The sequence below is a fragment of the Montipora capricornis genome, chromosome 9, assembly GCF_036669925.1.
Source record: "Montipora capricornis isolate CH-2021 chromosome 9, ASM3666992v2, whole genome shotgun sequence".
NCBI lineage: Eukaryota > Metazoa > Cnidaria > Anthozoa > Scleractinia > Acroporidae > Montipora > Montipora capricornis.
The window spans coordinates 38374067-38386015 of NC_090891.1; the positions used below are offsets into that span (position 1 = coordinate 38374067).

General features: G+C 42.1%; 1 protein-coding gene across 3 annotated transcripts in view; it reads left to right on the forward strand.

Moving 5' to 3' along the window:
- The first annotated feature begins 895 nt into the window (after positions 1 to 895).
- The window catches only part of LOC138016728 (girdin-like), a 22454-nt gene continuing 11400 nt past the window's right edge, over positions 896 to 11949 (forward strand). Inside the window, exons 1-3 of one of the 3 annotated variants that reach the window (XM_068863919.1) lie at positions 896 to 1421; positions 3015 to 3200; positions 5708 to 5857. In XM_068863919.1, coding sequence (XP_068720020.1) covers positions 1128 to 1421; positions 3015 to 3200; positions 5708 to 5857 — 630 coding nt within the window. In that variant the 5' untranslated portion in view covers positions 896 to 1127. The remainder of the gene's footprint in view (positions 1422 to 3014; positions 3201 to 5707; positions 5858 to 11949) is intronic. The other 2 variants (XM_068863920.1, XM_068863918.1) reach the window with 2 other exon arrangements.

Genomic DNA, 11949 nt, shown 5'->3' on the forward strand with positions numbered 1-11949 from the left:
AACCAAGTTCAAATCTGCCAAAGCCTCGGATAATACATCCTCCTCGCCCGCCATACTGTCAAAAATTAGCCAATCAGAAATTTGCGTTTGCCAGCGAACGCAGAATTGAAACGAATGAGGTTCTTGCGGCAGGCGTTCCCTCTCCCCAATCCCCCTCGCTCCCCTTCCCCTTCCCCGATTACGCCGGCCACGCAGGCTACAATCATAGACAAAACTGTTGGGAAGGTTACCACTTTTGACGTCTTCTTTGCTCCTCTCCCCACCCCCCTGATTCAATGTTGTGCAAAACTAAATGCTTTTCGTAGGAAATTGTAGTGTTATCTTCCAACATTGAATAGGGGGGAGGGGGGCTTTATAACAGATAGAGAAAGTGTTTTTTTGCGCCTTAACAGAAGCGGGTTGAAATAAAGCTCTGGTGAGGTTCATTTATATAACCTTCCCAACTACCTTTGTCTAGGATTGTAGTCTGACATAAATAAGCTCCCCCGTTGGGGGGGGGGGGGGCGTTAATAGAGGATTTACGGTAGTTTCGTTTGCTCTAAGACTGGTAAAGATGGTGCGTCCTTTATGCACCGTTTTACGGGTTATTTCAAACATAATAATAAGAAGAAAATTAAACCAAAATAAATGTTTAAAAGGTCAATGTCATTTTTTTAAAATAAATCGGATCAGAGGAGGTCTCAGTTGCTCGCCCCATTCCTTCTCTGTTCTACCATTTGCTTTCGTCCCATGGTTTTCCCATTTTGCACGCATCCATAATCCAAAAATCAGCTTCGAGTTCTCAGAGTTCTGGAGAGTTCAAAAGCCCACAAGGATCTTGGAAATGATCAAAAAGGTCAGGGACACGCTTGATGTTATTTTCAGCGAGTGATTCGTTCAATGATGTTGCTCAAAAGGTTTGGGGATTCCCCGCAATATCCGGGACTTTCACATTTACTTTCTCTTTCTGGTTTGTGTTCCCAAGCGCATTTGAAAACAGTGGTTTATGTAAAATTTGGGGGGCAAACAAAGTGTATTATGGGGAATTCGAAAATAGAGAATTAAGCTTTGATTTGAGCTGTTCAGAGCGACGACTTAAGCTTTCTTTGCATCATCGATTAAACCGATCACAAGTTACTTCGACAATTATGGCAGCAACAGCATCTTTGCCTTCAAGCAGTCTTTCTTCCTCACAGAGTTTGAACAGTTCCGACTCAAGTGAAGGAACCTGTAGCTTTGTTGTAGTGGAAAAAATCTTGCCCTTGGATGAAAAAGTCTCGCAATTGAATGCAGAAGACAAGCAGGAGATGAAGCTTAATAATGAAAGTCCAGTGGAAGCCGGAAGTGTTTCCCAGGAGGATCTCATTCAACGCGTTCAAGGGTTGACTAAAGAGAACGAGGAGCTTAAAGGTGTGCTGATTCAAAACAATAAACTCCTTGAGGTAAGATCACAAAATGAATTACCATAAGGGTGCAGGCGATTATTAACAATTATTAGTTCTTAAAAACAGAATGCCTTCAAGAAAAATATGCATACATACATACATAGGGTTGTCCTAAAAGCTGGAATCCGGAATCCGGAATCACAGGTCATTGTTTTACCAATACAGAGAGTAAAAACTATAAAACATTCATAAAAGCTAACCTTAGGCCTAAAAACGTTTGTTTAGGCCTAATTAGGCCTAAGGTTAGCTTTTATGAATGTTTTATAGTTTTTACTCTCTGTATTGGGCTTGTATTGGTAAAACAATGACAGGTGTGATTCCGGATTCCATGGTGAGCAAGGGTGAAATGTGGGTATTTGACTCGAGCTGGAGTCAAATACCCACATTTCACCCTTGCTCACCCTAGAGTAGCTCAGTGGTTAGAGCATCCGTACTAGATCACGGATGGTCGCGGGTTCGAATCCCATCTGGGACTCGGATTTTTCCGAGTTCCCAGTGGGTTCATTTGTAACACCTTGTATTTGATATATTATTATTATTATTATTATTATTATTATTATTATTATTATTATTATTATGCTGTATCATTTCTTTTAATCAACACTAAGTGGCCAGCCAAGAACAAACAAAGTAGATGTTATCACATTCAAAGACAATTGGTGGGAACATAATAGACCATTTCCAAGTTCATGTCTGCCTCCCCTTCAAAGCGAGTCTAAGTGCGAAGTTTTTGTGATGGTAATTAGTTCTACTTTACATATGAATGAAAACTAACTTTCATAAAAAAAACTTCGCATGTAGACTCGCTTTGAAGAGGAGGCAGACATGAGCTCGGAAATGGCCTATTACAGTGTAGGTTAGGAGATTTTCAGGAGAGTGACACAAGATGACATATTAGTCATTAATAATAATTGTTATTTATCATGCATGTCTTGGGCCAATTGTTATTGTTGAACAAAGTCTATATTCTTAAAGGGCACATAATCAAATATTTTACATTAATGAATATATAATTAATCTTTCCATAAAGTAAAATTTTACCATTTTTTGTCATAGTGTTGACTTTTATGGTGCCTCCCACCAATGTGACCTGGGTTTGATTCCCAGATTTGGCGTCATATGTGGGTTGACTTTGTTGGTTATCTACTCTGCACCGAGAGGTTTTTCTCCGGGTCACAAACCAACATTTGATTTGATTTGATTTGCATTAATTTGTTGATTTCAGTTTACAGTGTCCCCAATTAGTGCTCCAGCGCTAGAGGATTAGAAACTTAAAATAAAGGTCCTTTCCTTTCCTTTCCTTAAAATGTGTTACACACATGCAGCACGAGTCTTTGTATGACATCACAAACTAATTTGCATAGAAAAAGGTCTCTGAAAACACAGCTACAGATCAGTTTGTGATATGACATTAGGAATACACTTTTTTTGTTGGTCAGATGAGCACTGGGGTAAATGTAGTTTTGCTAACTTAATGTACCGGTATCTTCAGTAGCACACAAAAAGCAAGCATTTGTGGCAAAAATGTTAAAAATTTTTTGTTACAAAGGACAAATTATTATTGAAATGCTGCCTTGATTACTAAAACAGGACTGCTTCAAGGCAGAAGGAACAGTGTTACAAGCTTATCATACCTCAAGTGAAACAACCCAACATGGTGAACAGGAAGGTGCAGACATCAAAAAGCTCAATGAAGAAATCTTGAATTTGACTCATGAGAGAGACTCTTACAAAAAAAAGTTGGATGCACTTCAAACACATCTTGAGGCAGCAAAGGTTAGGACACAATTTTAAATCTTTCTATGATTCTGAGATATCTGTCTATATTAGGTGCATTCTTGACTACAATTGGATGTGCATGGTTTTGATTATTGAGATTATTGATCTGTCACTGGGATAACCTACTGTATTTATCTCCATTGTGCATTTCCTGAAAACATCATTTCCAGATCAATGAACATTTTCAGGGGGAGTCTGAAGGGGTCTTCTGCATGGGATGCCGCAAAGAAAAGGGTTTTATGAATGTGTAATGCTAAGTTGGAATTGCCAGAGATATGGGAAGTACAATTAAGATCCAAAAACATTTTTTTGAATCAGTGGAAATAAAGAAGAGGAGATTTTGAAAGGGGCGGGAGGGTGGATAGTACATTGCAGAATGTGAAAGAAAAGCTTATAGTCAAATCCCATATTACTTAAAGTGCACCTAACCCCTAAATTTTTTTTTTGCTGAAAAAAATCTTCATGCTTTTGTGAGTATTTCTTCGAAAAAATTGTTGGATTTGGTCAAATCCTTGAATTTTTATGCCCCGTTGAAGTCGAGTTCCAAATGGATCACGACCGCGTAAATGGGGATCTGGGCAGAGTAGAGTAGAATTGAGGGAATAATTATTTTTAATGCTCCTTGAAATTTTTAATGTGAATGTCCCAGCTAGAAACATAGCAAAGCTGCTACGGCAGTAATGATGAATATTTTTTTGCCTGCACTGTTGAGTTTGACATCTGATGACAAGGATCCACTTCAATTTTAATGGGTAATCAAAGTCCTGAATACTGGCAAATACATCCTGAGTGGCTTTTAGGGTGTTTTTCAATTTTGTTCAAAAGTTCATGTAGTTGAATTTTTGCCTGTGACAAAACAATATACAAAACAAAAGTGCTCTGCATTTTTTGGCCTCATTTGCCCTTGGTTTCCTTCAAGAATGCATGTATAAAGCTGCACTACTGGTCATGGTATCTTTTGCCAGAAGCCATGACTTGCTAACATGTAATGCAACTGTTTAAGTATTGAGCCCATTGAGGTAGTATGTACATAATGTCTACAAAATAAAATATAATCAACCCTGAAATATAAACGTGTACCGCAAAAACATGGTATTTTCACTTCTTGCACCAGGGAGCAATCAAAAAACTTTTTTTTTTTTTTGGGGGGGGGGGGACTGATGAGAAATTGGGGGGTTCCCCAAAAAATCAGGGTTAAAAAAGGGGGTTTTTGAAAAATATAAACACTTTCAAGGGGGTTACCTTAAATGATGAAAACAAAAATTGTCATTAGCCAATGTAAGCACAATTAACAAAATATAATATTCTGAAGTGTGTAAAATGGGGTTGACAGGCCTACATGACTTCCCTGTATGTGGTCTAGTTTCCTTTTCCTTTGTCACCTCTTTTAGGAACTTCCAGTAAGATTTCATTTAGCAAGGTTTTTTGGTTCTACATGTATGAGACTTAAGATTTGGTCTTTCATATTGCTGTTTGATATTTTTTTCCAAGAAAATAGTTCGTCTTGATGAATATATTTTTAGTTTCTTGGTGCTGATTTTCTATGCAGTAATGTGAATGTGACCTTTTGGTCTTACACTTTTGCATCAATTTAATTGTAGTCTCAACCGATAGGCTTTTCAGTGGTAGAAGAGTGTAATTCTGCTTTTAAAGCTTTGACCCGGGCCTGGGATCTTTTTGTTTTTGAACGCCTGCTAGGTTGTGCCACGTATCAGTGACATAGCTGGCTTTCTAAGCTAAAATTCTTTGTTTGCATGGCCTTCTTTCTGCGTTTCTTAGCAGATCGTCATGCTCTTTGGAAGCAATTTTTTGTGTTTTTGCGTTAATTTGTTTCACGCATTCTTCTGACTTCTGCAGCCACCAGCGTGTATTGGTTTGTGGCCATGAGGTAGGCTGGGGGTGTCCCAAAGTTTAGGGATACTAAAAGGGGTCCCTAGTGGGAGGCGTGGTGGCCTCATGGTTAGAGTGCTCGACTCTGGATCGAGTGGTCCGGGTTCGGATCCTGGCCGGGGATATTGTGTTGTGTTCTTGGGCAAGACACTTTACTCTCACAGTGCCTCTCTCCACCCAGGTGTATAAATGAATGGACTAGCATCCCATCCAGGGGGGAGTAGAAATACTCCTAGTCGCTTCATGCTACATAAACCGGAGATAAGCACCGGCCCGATTGGCCTTTCTAGGCTCGTAACAGAAACTTTACATTTTAAAAGGGAGTCCCTGAAAATGCTTAATGCCGCAAGTAGGGGTCCTCCAATTTTTTAGGTAGTAGATAATTTCTCATCAGTCCCCCCCCGCCCCAACAAGTTTGGGTGAACATTCCCTTACAGTGACTTTTATAGATTTTACTCTGTCTAACATCATGTGATCTTACTCTTCAATGGGGGCCAGTTTAGGGATGAAAAGATTAAGTATATTATTTTATAGTTGCTAACTGTTTATGATTTAAAATGAAGAGATGGAGAGTATGCATGGCATATTAATTCATGTGTCGTTGATGCCAATAGCCAAGCCAAGAAGAGGTGCTTGGAGATGCAGATCTGAAGGAGAAGTATCATAGAGTAAAGAAACAACTCTGGAAGTATCAAGAAAGAGATAATTACATCCAAGACAAAGAAAACGCATTGCTTGAGAAGGAAAAGGCCTACACTGAGAAGGTCAGTAGAAAAAATTAATGGTGCGGTACCTAGTGAAAGTCGTAAAGATGAAATTACAATGCATGTTTTTAACTGGGTATTTCTTTTGGTTGGTTTTCTGAGTAAAAACTCCATTATCTTGGGAAATGGTTACTTTCTGGTGTAAAACATTACATTTTAATTTATTTAGTTATTTATTTATTTATTCATTCGTCATTTATATACTAAAATTATACCGTGCACCGATGGTTCAGTTGGTTGAGCATCGGGCTGTCATGCGGGAGGTCGCGGGTTCAAACCGGGTCCAAACCGCGGGTCCAAACCCCGGCCGGATCAACACTCAGGATCTTAAAATAACTGAGGAGAAAGTGCTGCCTTTGTAATTTCATCTGCAAATGGTTAGACTTTAAAGTCTTCTCGGATAAGGACTACAAACCGTAGGTCCCGTCTCAAAAATATCTTATATGTTTATAAGTTCCCTGTGGGACGTTAAAGACTACAAGCACTATTCGAGAAGAGTAAGGGATAAAGTCCCCAGTGTTGTGGCTGTCCTGTTCTCTCCAGCAGAAGTGGCCGGCTTGGCGATGATGTCTCTAAAAAGGCTTGTGGTGTATGAGGCCACTTAAGCAGAAACAGCCACAAGTCAAAAAGGGATTTTGCCGAGTGCTGGAACATGTAGAATATTGCTTACAGTTATATCCTTCGCCTGGACTGGCGAAAAGCAACAACTATCCCCATTCATGCCGCGTTGAGCGTAGTAAAGTCCAAAGTATCACTCTGTGAGCTCTTCAGTTTACTGTAAGGAGTTTCTTTACTGTTTACGAATTTTATTATGGCTCGTCCGCGTGGCAGTTCGAAAGCTACTGGCCCTCGCCACCGTCGTCGGCAAAATGTCACTTCCCTGTCGACGGAAGTTCTTCGCCTTCGTCTTCAGGCCCTCAGTCTGCCCAAAACTGGCAGCGAAGCCGAACTGATTTCCCGCTGGAAAGCAGCCGTCGAACAACGTCTCCCAACCAAGCAGCCACCGCCCGGTCGGGTGAAGAAATCTACGTCAAAAAAACCATCCCTTCTGATCGCGACACTCCTGGGCGGGCCGACGGAGTCGACGACGTGAGCGACAACTCATCGTCCGTTGGTTCTGTGGATGAGGACGACGTCGATCCTTGTCAGTTCGGGTTGTCAGCGCCACAAAGCGTGCCTCCCGTCCAGCAACCGGGTGCATTGTTCGAAGCTCAAATGGCTTAGAAAAATGGCTTGGAAAAAGTTGATCGAACGATGTCGCACTCGATTCAATGGCTTAAGAGCAAATGCACTTAACCTCTACAGTACCGAAATATCTGCTTTAATTAGGCAATTTTATTGAAAGCTACCCGAGTAAAAAGGCTTGGTTACTAAGAATGGCATCGACCGACAAAAATGGCATCGCTTGTTTACGAAAGGGAAATTAGCGACTCCGACACCGCACATCAAGAAGGTGAATCAACTGTTTTACACAATGATTGTCATAGTACGGAGTTTAAGACGTAGGCGAACTGGCATACTGGACGTAGGTGAACAAAAGGTAGGCGAAACGACCGTAATTCCCGATACAGGACACCGTTCGTTTGTCCGTCGACAGCCTCTAGTACCTGCCCGTCGAGCCCTTTTTGGGCACTGCTATGCCCAACACGGCAACTACAGCACCTCGTAGACAAGGAGCAGCTACTCCTCTGGGCCTCCATCGCCCTCTGGACAGAAATTTGGAGGACAGAATTCTGCGTGGTGAGTACATAGACTTCACTCTGTTGTTCCCCGATTCCTTAAGTCGGCCCCAGGTTCCCCCAATCCAGCTCCGCTTAGATGAGTCGGCCCCAGGTTCTGCCTCACCACTGTCAGTGGTCCGCAAACGCGCCCGCAAACGCAAGCCTATCATTGACAATTTTCATAAGTGGTTGGATGCCTATACCGCCTACATGCTGGTTATCGTTCCATCGTATCCTCGAAGATCCCTTGAGTTGCTTAAGTACCAGCAGATCATAAGCAGGGCGGCTACTAAATTCAAGGGGTTGGCCTCCCTTTCAGACGATAAACAGTTTCGCCGTAGAGCCGCTTACGACTTAACTTTATGCTGGGATCAAGTTGACCTTGAACTGTGGACCGTTACCTTCTGTGGACTTGCCAAACCGCACTGTCTTGTTTGCTCCAGCCCCTACCACAGCCAGATCGACTGTCCTGGCGCGGACCCGCCAAGACAGCAGCCCCGAAACGGACCTGTCTGCTTCCGATTTAACCGGACCTCTGGGTGCTCTACAAGTACTTGCCCGTTCCCACACGTCTGCCGCCGCTGCCGGTCCGCTGCCCACTTCATCGTCAACTGCCCTAACAGCATCTCAAGGACCACTTAACACCACCATACCTCTACCAGTCCCGGCAATCGCAGCAAGAGATAAAGTTCAGCTTCTTGCCAAGCTCGGTTCACCTGTCGTAACTACCCCATTAATGGAGATGTTTTAGAGAGGGAACTTTCGTTCATATTTTAATTAATTGCCTTCGATATGGTACAAATGTCGGCTACACTGGTCCTCACAGACCAAGGGTATCCCCCAATCTGATTTCCGATTTTTTGATAGGAAAGAAGCAAATGTTCCTCCAATTTTTAAAAAAGGGAAAAGAGAGTTTGTCGAGAGTTTGTGTGGCCTCGCGCCTTGTCCCTCACGTTAAGAAGATTTTGCATCCTTTTCAACATGGTTTTCAAAAGGGAAAGTCTTGCGTTACTCAGCTCATTGAAGTATTCTATGACATTGGTCATGCACTGGACCGAGAGCTAGAATCAGACATAATTTACTTGGACTTTGCCAAGGCTTTCGATTCTCTGTGCCCGGCAAAGCTCGTGTCGAAGCTAAAAACGTTTGGAATCGATGACCCCCTACTCTTCTGGTTTTACTTATACCTAACTGGAAGGCGTCAAAGAGTGGTTATCAATGGAACTTTCTGTAATTGGACTGACGTTGGATCAGGTGTACCCCAGAGGTCACTTCTAGGACCGATTCTCTTTCTATTATTTGTAAATGACATTCCAAATGTAATTAACAGTGCGACGCTGGCTATGTTTGCTGACGATTCTAAATGTTATAGGATCATAAATAATGATGCTGGTTTTAGGAAATTGCAGCAGGATTTAGTTTCGCTTACAACGTGGTCCTTGTCAAATGAATTGTATTTTCATCCTACAAAGTGCAGTAATCTGCGTATATCTAGGAAGCGTATTAGTCCATATCGTAGCTATAGTATAAATGGTATAGATGTGGAGGTTGTCAAAAAAAAAAAAGGGTTGGGGGTAGTGATCGTAAATGACACCTCTTGGAAAGATCTTGTACTCATGATAGTTGCTAAAGCAAATAGGTTACTTGGCTTTATTAGAAGGAGCTGCGCAGGAATTGTTGGCAGTGTTGCTCTGTTGCGTGTTTACTGTTCATTTGTGCGTTCGCACTTTTGCTATTGCTCTCAGTTATGGGCACCTCAGTCTGTTATCAGCAATTTATTCTTAGTTGAAAAAGTGCAAAGAAGAGCCACGCGCTTTATACTAAAAAAATAGTAGGAACTTATCTTATGAGGATCGCTTAATCAAACTGAAATTATTGCCGCTTAATTACTGGCTTGAATATGTCGATTTAGTTTTCTTTTTTAAATGTCTTCATGGTCATATTGGTCTAACTCATTCATTTAATTACTATTTTTCCTTTGTTACAAGTCAGACGCGTCAAGCGTGCTCAGGGCTGAACTTAAAGATTAATAATAATAGTACATCAACTTTTCGGGGCTTCTATCTTAATAGGATAGGATAATACCTAATGATGTTAGGCAGGCTGAGTCTATTGACTCTTTTAAGCGTAAACGTAAGTCGTTTTATTTCAAGAGACTTTTCAACGTTTTTGATGGCGACAACTTTCGTACCTTTAAAATAATTTGTAATATGTCCTAAATGTCGCTGGGTAAATACCCTTGCTGCGTGAAACTGTTTAAGCAGCCTATTTAGTCTACTTATATTATTAAGTTAATATTTTAGGAGAGGGTTGGATTGGTGCTTAAACCTAGTAGGGGACTTACGTGCACTGGTACGGCTTTGTACAAATCCTTAAATAAATAAATAAATATTCCACTAATCAGCACCCCGACATCGTGACGTCGAATCTTTGCAAGGAAATTAGTCTGGGCCCCGCAGCGGGACCCTTTATCTCCCCTCCCCTCCCCAATCTACAATGTCACCCTTTACGCGTGGTCCCCAAGAAACACTCCTCCGAATGGCGTATGATTTATCATTTATGACGGGGATAGTATTAACGACCACATCCCCAAGGACCCCTACGCCGTCCAGTATGTCCGGGTAGACGATGTGATCCATATCCTCAAGTCTCTGGGCCCAGGTTCGTTTATGGCCAAGACTGATCTCTGTTTCGTCGGTCGCGATCGTTTCACTGTATCAAACCTTTTATTCTGGTGTTTGGAAGGGATTGGTGCATGAACTCGATTAGCGGATGTGTCCCGCCGACGCATCGCCCGAATCGGTTCTTCAGCAGTAACAGGTGTTCGACACATTGCTCTCTGACAGGGTGATAGGCGGCATATTCATAGCCTATTAGGACATCAACAGGTCCGGTGGGTCGCCGAAGTTCGTCTTGCGCCACATTCTTGAATAGGTGCGTCACTCTGTCCATGTTTATCCTCTCGATATCGGAAGTAAGCTCGACTATGCCATATACTTCGAATTCCACGACTTTCCCTTATTTTGCAAGCAAGGAAAGTTTTTACTTGACTGTTCTGATCGTTTTGTATTGACAGCCGATTTTTACGATCGACAAATCCACTGCTGAGCCTGCCACGGCCTTATTGTTAGTGATAAAGCATAGAGATGCCGCAGAGTCCCACATAACGTTGGCCCATCCTCATTTCCTTCTAATTCTTTGTATTTGAAGGAGGCATGTGTCTTCTATGTTGCTACATATGCTTGCAGGTCTGGAGGCGCTGGCTATACTTGCGGGTGTAGGTGAGGTTCTTCGTTCATCTTCGTGTAAAGATTTGTGGTGTTGTGACGAGCAATTACCGATGCTGCTTGTTTTCTTAGCTTTGCAACTTTGTATTCGATGACCGGACTTTAAACAAGACCAGCAGGCTCCCTTCTCTCTTAGGAGTGCTATTTTATCGCTTATGGGTTTTGATAAGTAGACTTTGCAATCTTCTGTTGAATGTTTTGCATCATCGTGGATCAAGCATCTCCTTTGCGTCGTTCTTTCGATGGTAAGTACTAATGGCGCTCTCAGTGAGGCATTGTCATATTCAGTTGCTCCGCGTTGGTTCTGTAAAAACTTGAGAAGAGATGGAAATTTATCGGATTTGTTCACAGTGCTATTTTCTTTGCTGACTATCTCGGCCCAATTTCGTCGTATGTCTGGGGGCAGCTTTTTCTCGATGATGCTTACTGAGCTCATGGTTGTTATTTCTGCTTCCAAACCCAATCGTCTCAGGTCTCTGTAACCGTCCTCTATGATTTCAACAAATTCAGTGAATCTCTTTTCTTCTCCATCTCTGATTATTCTGGTTCTACGTATTCCGACAATGACGTCTGCCACCTTCGAAGGGTCTCCATATTTCTCGTCTAATCTTTTCCACGTTTCTGTGACGTCGTCGTCGATGCTTTTCACGGTGTTCCCTGGTTCGTTGAATGAGCGTAGTAAGTACGAGATGTCATCGCCCCTAAGGTGCGGCATGACTTTGAAACCGGCATATCTTTGAAACCCTCTTTTGAATTGCGGATAGGTGCGAATTTCACCTTCAAATCGCGGCATTCTTATTTTTTCTAGTTGTAGATTGAAGGGCGCTTGAGTTTCTTGTGCTACTGGTTTCGGCTCTTCCTCGCCGATGTACGCCGAGACTTGTTCAGTGATTTCGTTGAATCGGCGCTGTATTTCGGCAGCCCATTTTATGGCAATTCCGGCCTTGTCGCGCTCTGCAAGATCTATAAGTCTCTCGTTCGTTTGTTTGCAGTTCGTAAATGCGTCTTGCCGTTGCTTATGCGAACAGTTCCTGTAACTCTAAGATCCATGTTTCCGCGGCTTCTTGTTCTTCGTCGATTAAGA